This window comes from Echeneis naucrates, chromosome 22 (assembly GCF_900963305.1).
Source record: "Echeneis naucrates chromosome 22, fEcheNa1.1, whole genome shotgun sequence".
Classification (NCBI taxonomy): Eukaryota; Metazoa; Chordata; class Actinopteri; order Carangiformes; family Echeneidae; genus Echeneis; species Echeneis naucrates.
In genome coordinates, this window is record NC_042532.1 from 12,652,688 (window position 1) to 12,676,852 (window position 24,165).

Sequence of the window (24,165 nt, forward strand, 5' to 3'; positions counted from 1 at the left end):
TATTATGTACATTATAGCAGTCTTGGACACTCAATAAAGCCTACTAAGCCTACTATCTACTATGATATCTATTATGATGATGATGTCTTACTACAAATGCACTTCGTTAGAATCTGAAAGCCTGCTGAGAAAAGTCCGAACTGAGAAAGAAGAAAACCACAAGATAGTCATCACAGTCAAAGTTAACATGCTGACTTGACTTTAATGTTCCAACATCTTGGAGTCGCCATTGTGCTTTCATAAGTCATTGTCACCAGATCACAAGCTTTCAAATCAGTCACAAGTCTCTGTCCTGATCATAACAAGGATACTTTCTCTTCTGTTTCTATAGTTAGTAATTCAGTTGAAAATAAATTTTTAAGATGAACCGGCATTAATAAATCTAGAAAATTTCAAAAATGCAAAAGTGTTCAATTGGATCAATGACACAGTTTGTGTTTTACTGCAGCAGAGTACAGAGTTACTGAGTCTAACAATGATAACCAGTGTGTCACCGTGATCATAAAATAAAATCCCGGCTTGCACTTATTATCTAGGTGGGTAATGAGGGTGATATTTTTGGAAGTCCTGTTGCACCGATGTGCTTTGCTGTTTCTCACCTGTTACAAGAGATTGAAAAAAAAAAATACTTGTTTGGATTGATTGTGTTTGAATGTTCCTGTGGACAAGGAACGTACAGGAAGGTCCTTTCACAGACTTTGAGGATATTTAAGATTAAAGGAAGAAGTTTTCTTTCTTTTCTTGTTTTTTTTATTTTTTTACATTTTGCATGAAGTGTTATGAATTATTTTGCCGTAATTATCAGAACCTTGTGTTGGCTGCTCTGTGTGGAAAGCTAATGTTTTGTTTGGAACATAATGTAAAGAATTGGAAACTTAATAATTTGTAGGGAATGACTGGAAACATTAACAGCAATCGTAGTAAGTGTTTCCTGTACTCAGGTATGAGCAGCTAGTCCAAAATAAACAGTATGTAGTAGAATTAAACTAAGGGAAAACACACAAACACACACACACACACACTCACATACACTCACACACACACACACAAAAGTACACATCAGCGCTATAAATTAAGTCATATCCAGTGATACAGTGATCTCCTGTCAACTTATCAACAGCACATAGCGCTCTTTGTGCCCAGAGAAAGTGAGGAAGGTGCAGAGACTTCGACCTGCAACAAAGCGGAGTCCTCAGTGACAAAACCAGCGTCACCTTTAAGTTCAAACTCCAGTTTCTTCAGAGGGGAAACCTCTCAGACATTTGGTATGTTCAGTCTCTTCCTCCTCTGGCCTCCAGGTGGCTGATCCAGCTTCTCTTTCTCTCCTTCTCTCCCTCTCTTTCTTTCTCTCTCTCTCTCTCTCTCTCTCTCTCTCTCTCTCTCTCTCTCTCTCTCTCTCTCGCCCTTTCTCTGAGTGTCTCTCTCAAATGATTTCCAGGACATCACAGGGAACAAAACCTCTCTTCTTTCCACTGGCCACTCGGATGAAGCCGCTGCGCTCGCCCTCACTGCTCACACAGATCTGATTGCAGAAGAGAGATTTTGCATCAGCAATAAATGACAGAAACGTGAACGGAAAATATGGATTACAAAAAATTAAATATTGCAGTAAGACACAAGCTCAAAGTTACTTCTTTGAGCTCATGTTCTGGCCATAACAGCAAAGCCAGACCTATGATATGTAATGTTCTTGACTGAGTGAGTGAGTGATCAGATTTCCTCCAGTGTCAGCTATTGCCACATCAACGAAGTGGGTTTTCTGGTGTGGTATGTAAGGCCTCGAAGGTCTGTTATGTTCTCGAGTTGAGCTGACTGGAGACAAAACGATTGTTGATCGCAGAGAGAGGCTGTCCACTGTGTAAAAGACAAAGGTATCGTATTGCCCCTCACTTTCATTCTGAGTGATGATGTAAACACCATGATATAAAAAGTAAATATGACTGAGATCACAGGCCAGTCTTTTTCTGTAATTTATGTGTTTGGTGAATTTGTCAAACAAGGTTGCGGTTATAAAGTTAGAATGTGCGTTTGGAAGGGGACGAAAGCTGCTTTACACAACATTATGCCCCACCAACCTTAACCTTGGTGGGGCATAATGTTGCTGGTCTGTGGGTGTATTCACAGATGTGGGCTTGGACCCCTTAATTCCACTTTTAAACAGGTGAAGTATAACATATGTATCATAAATTATATTTATGGTAATAGTATATAGTGGCTTTGTGGTGAGAATCTGTTGATTTGTTGCAAAGAGCTAAACTGGACTGCTTTCACTGCTTTACAAATGCTACATGGTCACGAAGGCCCCTCCAATATTTTCATCATTCATACTGTAGAGTCTAGTGAATTGGTCTGGAATTGTTTTATATCTAACTGACTTATTAGGCCTGCATTAACATGAATGAAAGGCACAAGACTCTGTTGAAGTTTCATAGTATAATCTGCAAAAATCTGCAATCTGCAAAAACACCAACTCTTGTTGGTTTTAAAAAATGATGATGATGATAGTGCTGTAATACTGATGATAATCAGCACTAATCGGTTGGGTTAGAAGTCACTTTGAAGCTTTTAAGTGAATGGGTTAGATTTTGAGCAATAAATGTTTATTCATTTCACTCACTGACCCTCGTAATTGGCCAGAACACACTGTGTTTTCAGGCTCGCTCTAGGCACTCTACAACAGCTTCCCTTGGGTTTTTGGGGCTGGAAAAGAAAAGCAGCAGGTCACAGACCCGTCTTGTGTTTGGCGGTTTCAACTCCACTGGGGGTTACTTACTTTACTACTCCACTGAGTCCCAACATGTGGTGGAAAGTATTGTGGGAAAAAGGGAGGCTGATATGAGCACGGCTATTATTTCAAAAAATGCTAATGTAATGGTGACTCCTGTGTCAGTAAACTCCAGTCAAACTTTTCAGTTAATGTAAAGCTGCTAGATAATGACTGATAATGAGAATTACACACAGGTGAAGTGTGGCAAATTTAATTCCCGTGATAAAGGTTGTTACTTTCTTGTCACATGATGATGTTTACTGGATTACCTGGATTCATTTTTGGTGTCAATTAATTATTAAATGTATCTGTATAGGTCCTAGGGTCATGCAGCTCATTCCAATCATATTATTACTTTCTTAGAAATTCAAGAAAAAAACCTTTCGTTAACTTCCTAACTTCATCATCATCATCATCATTGGTACCTGTCCTTCCTTCAGGGTGATCTGGCCTTGTTCCTTACAGCCGATGAACGTCCTGTTACACCTGAACACTTGGTCCCCGGTACGCACCTGATGAGCAAAGGCTGCTGGGAAGAAACCGATCCTGTCCTCAATTACCCCCTGGAAAAAATTATATTTGTCAAACAATGAAACAGCTGAAGCATGGACTGACTGCAAAGGAAATAAAGGGATTGTATTTTACATTTTTGAAGTTATATTTTGAATCATAGTAACTGATATTGATCCATAAAACAAAGAGGATACAGGAGATATTTTTCACATATTACACGCAAGTGTTACATCAGGTGCTGATATTTCCCTCTAGACTTGTTTAAGTATTCATTGTTCAAAGACCATACAGGCCACATGCTTCTGTTTATCTGCAGCCTGTAGAGACCAACAACAGCATTAAAATGCATGATGAGTGACTTCATGGTCTGGTGGCAGCAAGCTGCCTCTGTACAGTCACGTTTTGGCCCTGTTGTCTCCCTAATTTATCTGTCACGCATTTGCCTCCTGAGGCAGCCTGCTTCCTTCTTCTCCAGTTGCTTTCGATTCAATTTGTTGGCCGGATATTCCTTCTTCTTATAATCTGCAGCTAGAAATTGTGTAATTTATCTTAATTAGTTATTTTCAAACCTCTATGGAAAACATATTATATCCAAAATGGGCAACTACAAACCTGCAAACTTTATCTTTGTTTTATTCTGGTTTGTACCTACCTTCCACCAGTCATCATTAGAGTCATCAGCCAATAAAATCCTATCTCCCGCTCTGCAAAGAAAAGGCAAAACAAAGTCATATTCAGCCCAAAGGACTTTTTTTCGATACATATATACGAGCAGTGTAAGGAGAGTTGACAGGGGCATATTGACCCCCCTGCTGTGTTTGTACCAAATGCAAAGATCTACTGAAAAAACTGAGATATCGTGTTCACAGGTCACTGTGACCTTTGACCATTAAAACTTTACCAGTTCACTGTCGAGTCCAAGTGAATGTTTTAAAGGAGTTCCTCAAAGTGTTACAAGGCGTTTACAACAGTGAGATAGAGGGACAACCAGACAACCTGTAAGTGTAATGCCTCTAGCTGCGGCTATCGTTTCCATTATAAGTCCAAAGGAAACTGTCCAGACAGTTTGCATTAATCAGATAGTTAGAGCAGCTAAACTCAGATAGCAATGGTTATTTCAGTTTTTCCAGCTAAGATATCCTCTTGCATCTAGAATATTAATCAGAGCAGGAATTATAATAGTGTTTTCTCTGATTAAATTACATATGATAACCCTTAATCCTGTTTGCAGTAAGAAATTGTTATTTATCCAGGAAGAGCATGAATCACAGTGGCCAACTGATGTGTGCCATAATTACTAGCACGTGTTCAAAGTCGTCAGCTTCGATGTTAAAAGCTCCAGCTAAGCCAAATTTTTCCCCTTTCTTCCGCTTGTAGTTCAGTTACATCGCAGGCCGTCCTTGGCTTTGTAATAAAGATCATGACTCACAAAAAAGAAGCGTTTATTGAAGGTGAGAAACGGCACAGCTGTAAAAAGTGGCGTAAACAAAGCAGATACATGCGGATCCAATTAGAATAAGAGGAAATGGGGGGACAAGCATTTCCCTGAAATACTGCATGCCAAAATCTATTTAATCATGAAAAAAGTAAGGATCACATTTTAATCCGTTAAACAACAAAACAACGAAAATCATTGATTAAACCATTAATTTCTAATTCAGTCTCCTATTAAAATACATTTCTGAAGATAATCACAGTCACCACATAGTTGAAAGTAATCAAGTAATCAGACCATATGGCAGCAGAGAGACTGATATTCTCATTTAAAATGCTAATTCAAATTGATAGATTGATAGATTTTTTTTTTTTCCATTTGTGCAGGGAAGAGAATCATTAACATCGAGGACCGAGGTCCTGGAGGAGAAAAATCAATGAATTTCAAATGAGAGAGAGAGAAAGAAGAAGTATCCTTGTATGTGCCTGCATGTGTATGAGTGCATTTGTGCGTGTTTGTGCAGGAAATAGAAGGAGGGAACCAACAAACATATCCTTAAACCCTTTGAGGATTTTCCTGAGAACCTGGCTACTTTGGCTGAAGGACTGTTCATGATGAATTGTCTCACTCTTGGGGGCCTGAGCTGTATCAGTCACACTAAGCTGGGGACAATATCTGCATCTCGTGATAGACATTCAGACGTTCATGCACTGAATAATGTTTCTTTTTCAACACTTCCAATAAATATCATAGACACAACGCGCCTTGGTTTCTCTCACTGCTGCTGTGTATGCATCACAGGCTTGGGAAACATATTAATACATTCTGATTTTAGTGTTCATTAAAAGTAAGACAATAAATCTGCTGCTCCTTTACCATGCAATTCCAAATGACTGAAAAATGTGTGTGAAATCATTCAAACTAGTTATCATAATTTGAAAGAGTGCCAGTAACTATAATGTTTAGGAGCTGGAATTGCAATTATTTGATGCATTATACTGTAAAAGTGGAATGAGAAGCCGCCCTGTTTTAGATGTTATCTCGAAGCGGACCTTTAGGGACCACATTTATGCACAAATAAATCAGCCCTCCATTCAGTTCTTTATCATCAGAATTTAGACACCAATATGTTTATTTAGTTTATTGTTCTGAACAGTGATTATGCATCAAGAAAGAAATATTTTAGCCATTTCAGAACCAATAATTCATTAGCAGGTCCTGGACAGATGCTGTGAGTCATGTCAGTGGGTGGTGTGGCAGGATTCCTTCAGTAAATTGATATGTGTGTGCAAACTGACCTCATCTCCAGGTCATGGCTCTCTTGGGCAGTGAAATCGTACAAGGCCACAAAGGTGTTCAGCTTGAGGATGTCTTTCTGTAGTTGACTCTGCCCCAACTAGTCAAGAGAAACAGACCTGTTAGCACAGAGATCTAATTTTCATGAAGGCGAAGACACAAACACCATCCACTTTCGTTGAGGTTGTATCTTAAAAAAGTCCTTTGGCATTTACAGGAACAGGAGAAGCCCTTGTTTACAGTACATTAATAGACCACCAAGCTGCTTTGGCTGTTCTGCAATCTGTTCCTATTAATCCAGCGACAACATGAGTGGGAGAGGCAGGATCAGGTTTTCAGGGATGTTCAGGAAGTTAAACGGCACGGGGTTGTGTTAGCACAATTAGCAAGAAGCTATTCTGCTATTCTGGCGTTCTTTACACCTGCTCAGAAACCTGGTGGGTTCACTTTCCCGTTTCATCTCCAATACCTTGAGTCTGAGTCCTGCTGGTTCCCTGAAATCACTTTTAATAAGAACTTTTTGTGTTAGTGGGTGATGCCTGGAGGAAAACTGTGCTAAAAGATACTTGAATGAGTTGACACACTTTTAGGTACTGTATTTCTTCGAGTTGGTGGTAAAGTGGCTGATGGATGAGTTAAGGCCAACCGCCTCTGTGACCTCTGGGTGAAAGCAACAACATCTAGAGGTGGCAATCCAGTGCAGCTAACTGAAACACCAGAAACAATGGTCTTGTGATGGTCCTGATCCTGCAGATGCCTCGAAACGTGGCTGACAAGATGACAGCCAAGATAGCAGTCTCCCTTTTCCTCTGTTCTTAAAGAATTAAGCAGGTGAGGGAAAATCCAGTGAAAGGAAGCCATGCAGTTAATTCTTTTGGCCTGTTGGCTAATATGAGCATGTTTTCCAACAGCTGCAACATGTCTGTTCGAAGTTTTCGACCTGGCGAATGTGAGTCCAGTATCAGTTGACTGTTCAATAACGAGTGCAGTGATGCAGAAATAAAATTCAAACTATGAGCCAAAGGATGCTATACTGCTCCCTGGTTCAAGTTCTCTTTGGGGTCAACAGTTTTTGGGTTTGTTTTTTGTTTTTCAGCAAAACACACAATTAATGGTTTGTTTGAAGCATGCTAAATAGAAAATGATTAACTAGTCGAGCTTTTGTTGCTATTTTCCAACACCTTTATGCCTGTAGCTATAATGCTAGAATAGATTATTTGCTCGTAGCAACATCTGAACTGAAGTTTGTTTGGAATAAACACAAACTGCCTTTGATGAGCAGACAAACAAAAATAGCGTCCTCTACACAGGATCCACTTTTCTGAGTGGAGAATTCAAGCAGGAGCAAATCACAGCAACCAGACTGGATTAGACCGTGTTACCGTCAATTGAGCTCAGGGAGCTGAACACAAAACCTGAAAAATGTGAACAGATGGTGATCCTGTGTGCCACTGTGCGTATTCTCATTTGTGCGTGTGAGCTTCTCATCTCAAATTGGAGGCCCCTTCTCTAGTGAAGAAGCCGCTTTCGAGCGTTTTTCTCCGCTCATTACCCTGCCGAGCCTCCATCTGTCTGTCTGCCAGCCCGAGCTAATGGGCCTGTCGGCTGACAGACAAACAGCCTGCAGCCAGCTGCTCTCAGTCCAGCCTGATAATGCCACACAATGCACTTCTCTGCTCTGACATGGACTGTTAGACCGTGCTGCAGAGGGTGTGTGTGTTTTGCCTTGTATGGTTATTTGTTCATTTTTGTGTTTGTCCAAGTATCTGTGGTTCTTTTTCCACTGTTGACAACGGAGATAAACATGTTAAACTGTAAACGTAAACATGACAGTTGGCTCGACATTGAAAATTGTCCAAATAACATTGATACTGAAAGCACCTCTCCACAGATCCCCCCACGGAGGCTGAAAAGATGCAGGGTGTGATAACAGAGTTACAGACATTTAACCATTTTCTATCCCTGGCATGGACTTTGCACCATCAGTGCCAGTAGAGAATAAAAAGTGGCAGCACAGATCCCCAAAACTGCAGATCCAAACACTAAGGTCAAGACTTCACCATATCAATACAGTCCAGTAAGCTTGGGGATGATTTGTTACAGCAGGACGGGAAGTTTCTCCCTCAAAGTCCTGGGAAATTCAGCATTGATGATAGAGGCGAGGGGCCAAATGCATGCTTAAGGGATGTGGACTGGACGAGCCGGGTAGCAGTTCTCAGAGAGTTCACAAGTTGGTCAGTTAACAAAGTCGGTTCTCAGCAGTTTCCAAACTATGTGAATGATAATAATTATAGTAAGACTCTGCAAAATATCAAGCACTGCAAAAACTGTGTGACCAAGCTGACTGATGAGGTTGCTGCCGTGTAGAATGGAAGAAGAAGAGTATTTCCTCTACAACAGAGCGTTCATTTACTTATTTCTTTTTCCTCCTCATGTGGCAGAGAATTGTCTCTGCAGATGAAGGGTCTTTACCTCACAGGGCAGCGTTGTTTTTGTTTTGATACAAATTGAAGAATTGCCTGAAACCTTTCCTGCAAATGTTGACGACTCTAAACTGTTGCTTACCCAGGCATATATTAAAAGCCAGCATTAGACACCATGTACTCTGTGAAACTATGTGATTGATGAGTATCTTACCGGCAGATCGTCTGGTTTTCCTTCTGGCTGATGGTAATGCTCCGTCCCATTCTCAATCACTGTGAAAACTAAAAAAACAAACTAATTAATGACCTACCAGCAGAATTAAAAGAACCAAAAATGCAATGACTCAGCCTCTGGGGTTCATTAATATCATTAAACACACGTTTTGTAGTGCTGTCCTTTTTCCATGAACTCAAGCCCAATAAACAAACAACAAACAGGTTTGTTGTTGACACGCAGCTCAGGCTAAAAAGGTGTATTTTCGTTTGCTATTTCAGCAGCATTGCGGCTTTGCTTCAGACAGCGTTTTTCTAAACTACAGATTATCTTGGTGTGCCCTACCACTCTTCTCCTCTTCACTGCTCAGGGCAAATACATCAGACAGTAAAGGGGTCAGTGCTTTGCCCTTCAATACAGAGACAATTGTGCAGCAGAAAATCAACAGCATCATTAGATCAAAAGCAACACACAGTGCACAGTACGCTTCTGTGAGCTTTTTCTACAGGTAAGAAAAAAGAAGAAGAAAAAGGAAAGGCCATGTTACAATCTGTGGAAAATAGTGAAGAATCTTATTTGATGGTTCACAGGAGCAGAATTTGATGTTGCAACCTTCTCAGATTCAATTGTGGAATAAGCAGACAGTATTTTTTCCCCCTGTATTACTATGTGGCTTTGATCCAGAAGCACACAGTGCACCATTACGGGTACTTACCATCATCACTGTGTTTTCTCAGCAGCTCCTGCCTGCTGCTGTGAGCCACCACTTCCTCTGGAACTTTATCCAAGTCACTGGTCTGCAGACATTATTAGATAAAGTATATTATTATGTTAATAATTGTGTGTGTCATATTTCAGTCTATTTACGTCATAAAAATGTCAAAAATGCCTATCCCAGTTGTTCACAGTCCAAAGTGATGTGTCTAAGTTTGGTTTGTTCAACCAACAACCCCAAATATGAAGATATTTCCTTCAGTGTAATATAAACAATTATTTTGACTTAAAAAAAAAAAAATGGTCCAGACTAATCTCTGTGCCTCTAATATAAAGATGGATAGAAATATATGAAGATATAGGACCATACAAAAAGGGAAACAGGACGGGAAAGCGATAAAGAGAAACAGAAATATACTGTAAATAGACTCAAATAACAGAACAAACTAAAATAAACCCACTTTCTCAGACAAACCATCTTTTTGGAGAAATCTGTAATGTGGCACACACACTGTTTTTAAGTCTGCATGTGGAAACGATTAGCTTTACCCCTGTAGAGATCACATTGTCTCCGAGGCTCCTCTGACACACACACAAACCCATTTACTAAAAGCTACATAGGACAGAATGGCCCAAAGCCAACAACTTTCAGATGCCATCATGCAGAGACTCATATCCAGCCTGCTTATACAGTTTAGCTTACATTGGAAGTGATAAGCTATTAAACACAGATTTGCTTGCGCATTAAACACAGAGATGAAAAGGAGACTAGAAAGGACTGCAGCTCAAAAATCAGTCCAGTCCATCTTCAGAAGTGTAACATGAGCGTTTGCACGATCATCATCCGTTATGGTTGCCTGGACTGGACTGCCTTTATTGGTAGTGTTTACAGCCCTGCAGTGGTTGTATCTATTTTGACGATCAGCTCCAGTGGAACAAAAGATAAGCATAACATCCAAACTGAACGGAGAGAATTTACGAGTGTGTCTTAATTAGGAGAACAACTGGTTCAGACAAAGCTCTATGAACAACAATCAGTTTGCATTCAAAGTTGATGGAAGTACGATGGTATTACGTGCCAGCCGTCGTGTATTATCTTTTTCTTACCGAGTTTCTGTGTGGAGACTCAGAGCCGCTTGCTCGCTTGGCCTTTTGTGCCAAAGACGTTCCAAACCTTAAGGCCTCATACACAGGATCCACCTTATTTCCGCAGGCTATAGAAGAGAGTGATGCAAAACATAATGAATGATGGCCAACAAATATTAAGGTTCAGATTGACAATACTCCAACACTGATTAGATACTATAAATCAGTAGGATAGTGGTTCTGGACAGGTGGAGCCCAGTTTCACTCCCATCCCACACAGAACTGAGCTTATTATGAAGCTCTAGACTCCTCACCGATGGGCATTACTTCTTTGATACAGCCGTACTGTTCCTGGATCAGCAGTGGGGAGCTGTAGTACCGCCGAAAGCCTTTTGGCTGAGGAGATTAAAACAGAGAGGGGAAAACAGAGAGAGGCACTAGACATTAGAGGCAAATCAATATGCAGCACTGCAGGCAACGCAGCACTCTGACACTGAAATACCGCACATAACTCTATTGAATCAAACTCTTCTGAACACAGCTGACATTGTAGTGCTTAAGTTCTTCAAACTGCAAGCTCAAGCATATTTCAGCTTGAAACGGAGCACTATATATGGATAAAACATGGAAAAAACAGTGGCCTGTTAAAAGCGTATTGCTCTATCACAACCAAATCGCCCATTTTGTCACCTGGTCGCTCTGCATGTCACACGTTTTTATGTCTGTATCATGATGGTGTATGTGGGTGGCAGGGGCATCTCTTTCAACCTTGTAAAGTACTTTGTGCTACATTTTATGTATGAGTGTTCTATAAATGAAGATTGATTGATTTAATTCTGATGATCACGGTAAACTTTTAATGTGAGAACATAAGCATGGCTGTAATAATGAAGATGTGAATGTAGTTACCAGAAAACTACACCAGCATCTCGCCACATTATCAGGCAGTATATTATAAAGTTAATAATGTTTAGCAATGAAACAGAGAAACACATGTATGTTTTCTACTGTAACTGACTACCTGACACACACACACACACACACAGAAAAAATGATGATGTGAAAATTACACAACTGCTGTTTTGGATAGCTTGAGGGGGGAACAGCAGGAGACACAAAGAGGGTGGAGCTGCAGCGCAGATGCTGGACAGGCTGTCAGCCTCAGTCCACATTGTGGTGGTGCACTGCTTCAGTTAAATTTAAGCACATTATCAGTTTATTAAATTCATGAAAAAGATGTATAAATACGACTTCAGAGCCCAGGGACATCGCTCAGTGGAAAAGTGCATGGTTTGCCTGCAGAGGCCACAGGTTCAAGCCCCAGCCACAAGACAAATCAGTGGTAGGCTTGTGCTGAGCCCAAGTCTGGAAAAACGAGGAGGGTTGCAACAGGAAGGGCATCCGGCGTAAAAACTGTGGCCAAATCAAGCTGTCCTGCTGTGGCGACCCCAAATATGGGAACAACCGAAATACAATTTCAGAATGAGATAAAGCAATAAATATTTATACACATAGTTGAAATCCCAACATGCAGGAATAGATTTGGTTTATCTGTGATTACCTGCCAGAAAATTGCCTAAATATACCTGCTGGTAAAGCTCTCTCATTTCTCAAGGATTTCAAATAAATATCATCTCTATATCCATTAACTGCCCACACCCTGACCAATCAATACTTCCCCATCAGTTCTGAATCCATATTAAGCCCCGAAGAGACTGAAATTCTACCCAAACTATGAAGATGTAATTTTACCTGCAGCACACTGATGGTATCAGGTTTTGGCAGGTGTGATGTTACTTGATTACAGCCTTTTTTCTAAAAATTCACCTTCCGTGCATTCAAGTGGCAGATGGTGAAATCTGCGCTGCTAATTATTCCTCCTTAATTCTTCATCTGACACTCTTCGTGAAGATGAGATGGCTAAAATAAGCTACCATTCAGCTCCCTGAGCTTATTGCAAGACTTGACGGCAGCCTTTTAGTTGCAAACTAAAAAGAAGTAAAAAAAAAAAAAACCCAAACAGCCACTCAGCATTTTAAGATGCACGCGCTGTTGTTTCATCACAGCTGTTTTGACAGAGGAATAAAACAGAACGGCAATGAAGGAATTCAGGATGGTCATTTAGTTGTACTTTACACTTATCTGCTACAACTGAGGTGCACAATTTCATTGTTTGCTGATAAAATCTGAACTTTATTAATACTGTAAATAAATGATGGGCGATGAGCTGCAATCTACCTTTGGAAGTCCGAAGTCCTTTCAACAACCACTTGTTGAGGATGACACAGAAAGATGGAGTAAAAGATGTGGTTGTGAATATGGGCAAGGTTTTTCATTGTTATGGCTACCTGCTGTTATTGTGAGTGTGAGTGACTATCTTGCTTGTAAAAACCTGAATCAGTTCATCTTTTTGAAATTTGCCTGCAAATGATCTGATGCAAACTTTAATTATTATTAATTGCATCTATAATCGATTTTCTAGGGACTGGCAGGCCTCCCGGAAACTTTAATGGAGTTGTCATTAATGACTGCGTTCCAGTTTCCTGTCAGCTTTTGGTATTTAAGTGACTAATAAACTGTCCCTGCAAACTCAACACAGACCCATAAAAAGATATTAGTTTGTAGACTGTTTCTTAAAGATTAATATTTTTTATGTTGTCACCAACACTAACAACTACAAATCAGCGTTCTCGTGCACATATCTGAGGCAATAAATGAAGCCATGTTATGTAACCAAATAGTAAACCACAGAAGCCTGCACGTTAAATCTCACAGGTACCTCAGATACATTAGTTAAAGAGTTACCATTGTCTCCGTAAGCCCAGAAACTTGGTGAACAAATGAAGATGCACTGAAGATTCAGACCAGGAGCTTACTTCATGTCTTTGCTCGAGGGTTCTCAAGCCAACAAAAACAAGCATGGCTTCAGAAGTGTCCAAGTTTAGAGTAAGTTGAATTTAGAGCTGTACTCCGCTGGGGAAACTTCCCTTTTTATGCATGACCTCTCAACCTCATTTTCCACTCCTGAGAGCTGATCACATCTTCAAGCCTCATTCCGCAGGCATGTAGTGGAAAGACGTCACACCAGGAAAGGAGAAAGGAGGCTCTAAAAGAAGTGCTACATTGTAGATTTTTTCAATTGATTCCAGCCAAACGTTTTACAAGCAAGGTGCAGTCAGGTTAGACGGGACAGCAGCTCACACATGATATGAGCTAACAGCGCCACAGTCTGCAGTGTGGCTCGTGTGTGTGAATCACTATAAGCACCAGTTCAGTCCTGACTGCCGGTTTTCTGGGCGTCTGTGGAAGTATTTATATCTGTCTTACACCAAAGAAACTGGCCGTTAAATGAGAATAATTAACAGCAGATTGTCAATATGCTGTGATATTATTTATGCTGTATAGTTAACACCAGTCAATATGGCCACCTTCTCCATCTAGCTCATACTTCAAAACTCTGCTCTTGAATTTAATACTTAATAAAATTATGATAAATCTCAATACTTAGCACCCTCTAACACTGAAACAGATTTAGGCTGAACTTATATAAAAAAAAAGACTAGGCATCAGAATTCAAAGTGTCTTCAGTAGTGGTGATAAAGCTGCATCAGATGTGATGACATTGATCCTGAGTTAATAATAAATGTGGACAGCAGCATAGCAGAACTCGGAGGTGAGGCCGAGGCAGGTATTTCTGAAAATGGCGTGCTGTAACATTCTCCCAGACAAAGGCCAACAGACTGATGATGTAATGATAATGTGGACGATGACGAGGATGGATGGTGGTCACAGATGTCCTGGCACGCTAACGCGTAGAGTGTGATTTCTGAATAAGCACATTCTGTTGGGAAACGGACAGGCAGCCAGCTCTCATATGTCAGGCTTGGTTCAGACCAGTGATTATGTCTGGGAGTCTGCTGACAGAATGTGCTGTCGATATCATGCCTTGTGTCTTTCTTTGTGTGTGATGCATCTCACCAGTTTGCCCATGCAGCGCTGCTGTCCCACTCCGTTCTCACATTTGTGGTGGAGGCTCATTTTGCAGGCTTTGCAACGTAGGCCGTGCTTTGCTGTGTTTCCCGCCAAGAACACCACGTGTTTGGCCGTGGTACCTGAGATACACACACACACACACATTGTGAAGAGAGGCAACAGGTTTAAATCTCTGCTGTCAGGAACTGAACTCCATCTCATTCATTTATTTAGTGTTGAAAAGCCAGAGCCATTAAAAAAAAGCTGTCAAAATTACATGTGGAACATTTTTACAGGGACAAAATTTAGCAAATGCAACACGATATGTGCACTTCTGCAAAACCATCTTAAGTCAAACTGACTTTAAATGACCAGCCTTGCTTATTGCTGCATGACTCACTGTGGCAGGAATTAATGTAGATTAATCTCTTTTACTTGTGAACCAATGTTACATAACATTGATTTTTGTGTGTCTGTGTGAACAATCAGTGATACAGGGAGATATTGTAGACGAAAAATGGGAATGGCAACCTTGTTTTTGATAGCGATATGAGATTGTAAAAACAGGAATATTGACAGAAGATACATCTTAACAAAGACAGGCTGGCCATTAATAAAAAAAAAATGACAGAATTAAATAAAAAAAAATACTTCTACCTGCTCAGGACAGAAAATTGGCCTCCATGAGCCACCATAGGCAGAGAGTCTACTCTCCACTGAGGCTGTGAATGCTTTTATACTGAATATTCATTTCATATTCCGCATTCATACAAATAATATGTATGCCAGAGCCAAACTTTAATTTAGTAGTTAAGCTAATAACAAGCTATCACTGGAAAGTAGAAGATAGTTGCATAACCAAATATATGTTTTATTCATGTTGTGTCGCCCTGTCAAATGAATGATGGTGGCCTAATTGTCAGGGAAAATAAAAGAAGAGACGGGATCCTGAGAAAAGACAAGTTCCTTACGAGCCCACGAAGCGCTGTGTGTTGCACGCTGCTGTCTGAGAGCAGCGGCTTTTGTCATCGTACATCACATGAACCACAGAGGACAGTTATCAAATGCCAGAACTGTTAATAGTTGCAGTCTGGCAGCGATCCGCCTCCAGCTCTTTATTGATTAATCAATGATCACATGCACACACCCTCCATGTGTGCATGTGAAAATACGGATATGCACAGGAATCATTGATCCCCTTTAGTGGGCGTAAAGAACAGGAGGGAGAGTATAGGACAGATTAAACAGGTAACCCTGGAAATGCAGCATCTTTAGCTAATATGTTGGGTGAAAAAGATCAGCTGGCTGCAGTGTAAACATCAAACCAAGCAGAACACCTGATCCTCAAACAAGACAACAAACACAAGATATGTGCCTCACCTCATGTGTAGTTAACTCAGCCAGAGGACAAAAGAAAACCTCGGCATGCTCTTCACGTGTTGCAGTGTGACCTGTGTCACGGCAATCTGGAGCTGGACAGCAGCGAAACTTAGTAATGTCTGGAAAACTGGATCCGCTCGGCTGAGCTGGCAGAGGTAATTACACTGAGACGGAAACTGCGCGCAATGCGATCCCAGCCTGAGTGGCTGCCGGTCAGCCACAACAGAAGCCGAGGCAATGAGCCCAACCTGCACTAACTTTTTTAGGTCACTGGAAATGAGGTCAGCTGATGATAATGTCTAATGAGCACTTTGGGTTTCATTCTCCATCAGGTCAGCAAACTGTTTCTACTCTGGGGCCCATGTCCTCGCCTGTCTCTGTGGACGCACCAGAGCTGGGAGCCAGTGACGCGACTGTCGAGCTGACTCATTCCATCATGGGAGAATAACAAGACGCCTCCATGTTAATTAAAACCACTAAGACATCATCACGCTACTGTGTTTCAGCAGAACGGTACAAAAAGCTGACCTAAGTGATGGCAGTGTGTGTCTGTTTAGGTGTTTTTTCCTCAGGGCTCAGGAGGCCAGCACAGCTCTGGGGAAAGTGGCTGACGGGCGCTGCTCTTGCTGCCATTTGCTTTTTCTCAGCTTCTTCACCTGTTATTCATTTACGCTACAGAAAAAAAGAAGACACCTGTTTCTCTGATTTCCATGCCTTATTGATCTTTTCTCTCATCCTCCTCCAGTCACTCTTCCCGCCTCCACTCCCCGTCTTTCTGCCCTACAGTATCTTTCTCACAGTGCTCATCCGCTTTGCTGTAGCCACATGCTGATCCATTAAGCTGCTGCTCTCTCTGATTTCCTGTGCAGCCTTCATTGTGCCAGTGACCCCTCTGGCTTTTCTGTATTTTAAGCTCCTCCAAAACACTGACCTTAGCATCTCTCTTTAATATCATTCACAGACATGAAATAGTTATTAAATTTTCTCCCACCATTCCCCCTCTGGGACATGCCTAACACCATACTACAGCTGTTTTTATGTATCTATCTGTGATTAGAGGTCTTCTGAAAGCAGAACAATCTTCTAATATATTTCTTACAAAATACCAGTCAGAGGCTTAAATAGTAATTAATAGAATAAATACACTTTTTTTTTTCCAGATGCTGCCACTAAATAAAATATTACGTTTCATAACAATCCATACCAAAGTCGGTGAAACAGAACAACATATTTAGATCATGATGTAATTAGGGCAAAAGTCAGCAGAAGGCTACATAATATGGGAAACATGTATGTCGGTACGAAATTTGTTGCCAAGCCATCAAATACTTTTTGAGGTATTTCAGTCTGGACCAGGTCCAACAGATGCACTTCACCCTCATGACACTGAAAATAGCTACCTCTGACTTAAGCCAAGGCTCAAATTCCTGATCTGACATTTTTAGATATTTTCTCCACAAGCTCAACACAGTTTGTCATGATGCTTTTTTGTGAAACATGAGACTGAAAGCCAATGTGGCATTTAGCTGTCACCGAGCCATCAAGAATGAGAGACAAGGTCGTAACTCAGAAGTGGTATCCAGTCAAACTAGTAATAAAACACATCTCTGACACAGCGGAAGTGTTGTACACGTGGAGGAAATGCTAATTTGCTAATTGATTTGCAGCTTTAAGGATCCCCCAAGTAAATTGCTAAAGCTAAGTAAAAATATGTTTTTGAGTGATGTTTTTCGAAAGTATGGTAAATGATGGCACGTTCCATCTCCATGTATTCAGCATATTGTATGCAATATTAGAAAAGGCAGATAACTTTAAATATAAGCCAGTCTCTGTATACAGATAATTTTATGTGAGTCAGCAACCTGAAAGTTGTGAATATTTCATTTTTATCAACCTGGCTCTTAAAATTGGGGGAATTTGTGTCAGTTAAATGAAATCAAATAAAATGCATAATAGATGTAAGAATTGTTAAATTCTCTCAATTAAATTAAACTGACTTAAACTCACGTAATGGAACAACATTTCCAAACGTGCTCCTTAAATCCATGAAAATGAACTTTTAATTGAATCTATGAAATAAATTAGATGTTACAGATAAACTAGGGACAATCACGGCAGACTGATTTAGTCTATGTGGGGAAAGACAGCAGGCGAATAATATGTCACATAATTGGTCAGACTCAAACCAGCGACTCACTGCCAAGCATATGTATGACCATGTGATATCTGCCATAACCAGCCAGCCTGTCTGTCCACACTCATACTGTGAAGTGTATTTATCATCATCCATAGAATACCTCTTGACTTCCAGGCCAAAAACCTTTTTTTGTGATGTCACAGTGACATTTTTCTCTCCAAATCTAATCAGCTCATGTTTGTGCCTCATGTAATGAAACACCATTCAGGCTTTCTTATCTTGAGATACTGTATTGAAGAGACATGGACAGAAAGACTGCCCTGAAAATCCAACCAAAAAAACAGACACGACTGCCTCTTCTGTAGAGCCATAAAAAAAACAAAAAACAAAATCATCACAATGGCCAACCGGTAAGAGGTACTTGAAGCTTGAAGCATGATGATGATGATAATTAAATCACAGTCCGTGGTTCTTTTTCTAAATTCTATATTTGTGTCTGGTCAACATGGCTTCATAAAACTTTTACCTGTCAAAAACCATCAACATCCAGAGAACAATCAACTTTAACTTCTGTTTTGTATCTGTGTTTAATACAGTGACAGTTTTATTATTCTGATGTTGAAATACAATTGTTCTCATCATCTGAACACAGCGGATGAGGTACCCTCTTATATACAGTACAAAGGTTTTCAAAAACCGATGAAGCTCTTTCAAAACAGATCAACACCCACGTAAAAATGGTAATATGTTTATGGCGCTATCAATTATTTACTAATGTGCTTTACTCTGCCTTCTTCTCGTAACACTAATGGATGACTCAGAGAGCAGCATAATACAATTCAGCTTCTTATTTTTATTATTTATTATGGGTGACACATTAAATTTGAACTTACTTTTATCGAATAATTAATCCTCCTGTAGGGAGAAAATAGATGCTTTTTATTACCAGTCTGCTCTTTTCCATATTAACACATTAAGGGCTTATGTTTTTATATATTATTGAGTATTAATGTATCTTTTTTCTACAAAAGTCACACTGATTAAAAAGATTAATATTCACACATTCTGATTTAAATGCGCATAGGCCAGACCAGGTTTGTATAAACTAATACGTTCAAGACCTAAATCTCCGACGCGAGGGATGTGTAACTGCTGCGTCATGTAAACTTCACAAATGAGTGTGATTGTACCAGTTTGCGTCTCCTTTACTGTCCCAATCTCTCTCCTGTGTGTTGGTCTCTGGCTCTGAGACAGTCTGACTTCAACAGCACTAAATACAAACACACACAAAAAAAAAAAACTGCCCAGGTCTTTTCCCCCTCTCTCTCTCTCTCTCTCTCTCTCTCTCTCTCTCTCTCTCTCATCTCCGCAGGTGATTGTGTTGTGTTCTCATCAAAACAGGACAAATGGAGAAGAGGGCAGCATCTTTTTTTTCGCCGGCTGCACCGGAGGGCACAGCAACTATCACAGTCCAGGCAAACCTGACATCACACTTTCATCACCAACAAAACGCCAGAGGTCCATTCAGAGCTCAGGCCAATCAACACACATCTCTGACCAAGTTATGTAAAACAATCTGAGCAATAAGGACTATTATCCTGTAAAATTTTCAAAATGCTGGAATACAGTTTTATTTCAGTGGTCTTGCTTTTCAGGCCAGGCTGGATGATGACAATGGCTCAGTGCGACCATTACTTCTAGACCTTTGCTTCTTTTGGAACTTAATGCTTGTCAACCTTTGAACCTTACAATGACATTATTTCAGCATGTGGAAACTGGTAACCCTGTAATAGCTGTCGTGTCAGGGCTGCAGAAAGCAGTCCACGTAGTTTTAATAAATAATCGCCTATTGATATTGGAAAGTTTTTGGTAAACAGCTGCAAAGGCTATGGAGCAACATTAACCTTCTTTCTGAGTAGACTCCAGCTGGTGATTGAAAATCTTGAGTCGCTAAATGCTCAACTGTCCTCAGCGCCTTATGGTGTCTGGCTGCGGTTTGGTGCATGCCAGTCGTGCAGAGGATAGAGCTTTTTGTCTGAAAACAGCTGCATTTTCACAGATCTAAGTGAACCACAGCAGACTATAAAACTAACACAGAAAGATGCTAGAAAGCCCAATAAAACTGAGAGGAATGCTAAATATTGTACTGTCAGGTCGAAATATTTGATTCTCCTACCTAAGAACTTTAACTTCAAAAAGGTGTCAGAATGCAGAAAATACTTAACTGTTCAATTTTGTGATTTTTAAATGAATCGTCTGAACATGGACTCCATCTGTGCAAAAGACTGCTGGAAAACATGAGGCTTTTAACCCCAGCAGGAAACTGGGTTTGTACACGTGCACATTTTTACCCTATACTCCTCCCAGTCTAGTGTCTTTTATTTGCTACCACCCTTGATATTGGGGGCTTAATGAACAGATGGCACGGACAGCCTTTGTCATTATTGTGCTGTAGAAGCCCTGAGATATAAGAGCCAGTGGTCCCTCAGTGCTGATGGTTAACAAGGAGGGGAGCAGCCACAGAAACCCGAACATCTGGTGAGGGGGGAACAGGCGACGACACACCTCAGATGGAGCGACAGAGTTGCAGTTTGGGAATAAGGATGGAGATACTTCTGTCGCATGTCTGCAGATGAAGGCGGGTAATGTCCGGTTCGGGTTCTGTCTGCATGTGTGTGTCTGTGCACTTTAAACTACTCTCACTGCCTCACAATATCGCCTTTGCACAGTAAAACAAAGGTAGGGACTTTAGGAAACAGTAACAGTTTACTTCCTGCTGTTTCTATATTAACTGTGCATATTATTATCACCTAATAATTTTAACTCGGATGGCTGCTGGCTTCATTAGATGATGTGCAGCTTTTTCTTTGCTTTACACTATCACCTTGTCACTATTGCTATTCTGATCCCCGCTGTGAAGGTGTAAGGCGCCATAACCGTACCTACGATCATGTGGTTGCAGACGTCACAGAACGTGGGCTTCTTGAAGATGTGCTCCATGAAGCAGTGTCCTGCCGAGTCCACCTGCAGCGGGTTGCGTGCCTGGGAGCGCGACGTGGGAGGTGGAGCGCAGGGGATGGCTGGGGGGACCGGGGGGATGGGGAGGTTGGTGGTGTGCGGCGGGGCCATCCCAATGTTGCAGAGATGGCCCGTACTGCTGCTCACATCAGAGAGAAGCTCCGTCTTGTTGTCGTTGCTGGTCCGGAAGAAGTTGTCGGCACTCTTGCTCCGGACGCTCTTGGTTTTGAATGACAAGGAGCGTTTGAGTCTCTGCAGCTGAAAAGAGAGATAAAGTGTTTAAGAAAACCGGAATAAGAGGGAACGACAGAAGAAAGAGAAACGTGGGATGTAAAGTAATCAAATTCTGTAGTAGCCTAAAAAAAGTACTGGATTCCAAAGTCTATAAAACGTTCGCACGGTTGTGTGATGGCCGATAAATGGAGCATTACTGAGGGCAACTTATCACTGCACGGTGGAAAATCTTCGAGGCTGCCTGCCGGGAGGATAATGTGATTTCCAGGTGCATCATTCCAATGCTATTTCTCACAAGCTATGCCATCTTAGAGCGTAGGCCTCTATCAATCTCATTAGCCTCCAATTTTACAATATGCTATTCATAACACTCTACACCGACAACTCCTCATTTAACCTCACAGTGTGTACTTCCTCCCCTGTGAAAGCCACTTAATTCTGGGCTCGCACACATCATGAAGAATGGCGAAGCTACCGAACTGTGATATTACGGTCCGGGTTTCAGGCTGGAGTAGGGAAGGGCTCCTTATGATGTTTTATCCCGTTCTATCTGAATGTGAGGCCATAAACAGGTAGACGCCCTGTGGGGATTAGCTCTTGTTCTGCTGGTTGCTCAAGGTTGACCCGTTCCCTTCGAAGTATGTTTGCCACAAAGTAACAGCCATGTAAACACAGACATAGATCACATCAACTAATTCTGCAACGAGATATTCTTATGAATTCCCGTATTTTTGTTGCCCTGCTAGGAGAGTAAACATTCAAAACGCACATTGTTTTCTGTTGATATTTTGGCAGACATGGCTGAGGAAATAGTTTAGAGTGCTTATCATTCCAGCTTTGGCATGGAGTAGATCAATCAGCTCCACAGGTCACTTTGGGAACAATCAATTTGGACCCTTTCTCTGCCGTTACTACCCACACACATGAACCCACACAGGTCTGCACACAAAACAGACAATGACATGCAGCACACATTCATTTTGCTGCAACCTATTTCAGCTCTTCAGTGGCATGGCTTTTATACACCCTGAAAATAAAAATAGCAGAAGAACATCATGATAATACAAACACAACTGGTTCTGGATAATAAAGTTCCATAGATATATCTCTGTAAGATCTCTTTGTTGTATCGAAAGATGCTGTGATGGTGAAGGATGTTACACCTCTGTCCTGTCAGGTGATAGTCTATGGATTTGTATAAGAAAAATAAGACTCTTAATAAAAAATATACAATGCAAAATCAGCAAAGTGAGGGGCTGTGCATGCATCCATGGGGCTCATGCTGTAATTGACGGCACTACATCCATAAGATATGTGCTTGGTCATAAAGCTGGGGGTAATGGGAGCTGAGCAGGGGAATGCAAAAATAAAAATAAAAATAAATGGAAGCATAATATAACATTCAAATCATTGTAATTACTGATGCAGCCCAGGACCAAAAGGAGCCCTCTACAGTGGTGATGGACTTAAACCTTACATGTCATCTGAAATATCAGTCATCATTTAAAAGCAGTTAAAGTTGTATTGTGAAACAGCTTTTATCTTCGCGTACATGCAGATATGCTGCCATGATGGACTAAAACCAGCAGTACTCTACAGTTTGCACAAGAGTGGAGGCTCACCTTGCGCTTCTGATGTTCAGGCCTCACAGTATTCTTAAGGGAGGAATAAAAACACAAACACAGCTTTACTTTACGGTGTTAAACTTTTTCAGCCAAATAAGGAGCTCGCGCTGGTTTTCCTGTTGGTAAGACGATTAAACACTCTCTCAAATCCCTTTTTTTACTTTTTTTTTTTTTTTTTTGTGAGGTGTTCCGCCTACAACATTGGAAGTGATTGTGGCTGTTTGGCAAGAGCGTCAACATTAAGTGAAAAGTCAGCCAGGAGTTTTTTGAAATACCCAGTGACTGCATGCCGGAGTAAGAGACATAAAGCAACAGAGGAGACAACCTGTGTCACCCCATTTCAACCGAGAAAGCAAAGGCTAAGCATGAATGAATGTAGAAGCTGTATCTTTAGAGACAGTGAACGAGAGGTAAGTACGAGTCTCGTCTGTCATTGGTGAGCGCTCTCACTGTCACTATCCACTGTCATGATGATGGGTCCAATATTTTCCTGCTAATTGTAGTAGTCTGGACACCATGTGACCCAAATAGATGGCAAAACGCCCGAAGCGGCTCTGGAGCTCTAACACACAGCCTACTTTCCTATATGAGCCACAAGTAGAAAGTACAAATCCCATATATTACCTAAAATACCCATGATAATAATACTATACTGCTTACTTTCCCACTGTAGCACACTTATATATACACTTATACTATTATAAGCAGACTTAGCTCTTCCATTCTCAGTATTTTTACATGAAAACGATTAGAAGCTGGTGCCTGTACACAGTATATAGACTTGTCCCTTAACAAAAATGCACAGCACTAATATTGATTTCAAAAATAATGAGATTTTGTGGCACACAACAGTGAGTTTAAAGTGATTTGACTTTTAACTAAGGGGTTGTTTCCTTACATCAATACCATAGAGTTATTTTAAAGGGTCACCCACACTCAGATACTAAAATAATTCTGTAATAATACTCCTCATGGCACTTTTTTTTTTTTTTATCTCATTTGTACTACTGATGATAGTCTTTAGGTGAAATAGGTTGTGTGTAGTCAGAAATGTGCTGCTGAAGCTGCAGCTAAAATCAGTGTTTCTCTGCTTCTCAGCTGCTCCCTGTCGAGTCGGATTTATTGTGATGTTAGAAGTTTGTTTGCCCGGCTCTATAAATAAGAGTTGGGCCGGAGCACAGTGTGATGATGGTGATCATCTGATGGTAAATAAGAAACGATGAGAGCGCAGACCTACCTTGGTTTCCTGCTGGCTGCCGTTTGCCTTCGGAGATTTAGGAGTCTCATTCTGGTCCCGTTCGTCCTCTTTGCCCCCACTTTCGTCCTGAATCATGTTGGCCGGCGGGATCAT

General features: G+C 40.9%; 1 protein-coding gene across 1 annotated transcript; it reads right to left on the reverse strand.

The window, feature by feature from the left end:
* Positions 1–110: 110 nt before the first annotated feature.
* On the reverse strand, positions 111–24,165 carry stac (SH3 and cysteine rich domain). Its single transcript, XM_029494125.1, has 12 exons — positions 24,052–24,165; positions 22,812–22,844; positions 20,880–21,213; positions 14,427–14,560; positions 10,763–10,844; positions 10,470–10,576; positions 9,364–9,445; positions 8,649–8,716; positions 6,014–6,111; positions 3,933–3,984; positions 3,193–3,330; positions 111–1,522 (listed from the first exon to the last, which is right to left on the reverse strand). The coding sequence occupies exons 1-12, from the start codon at positions 24,163–24,165 to the stop codon at positions 1,424–1,426; spliced, it is 1,341 nt and encodes a 446-aa protein (XP_029349985.1). The 3' UTR covers positions 111–1,423.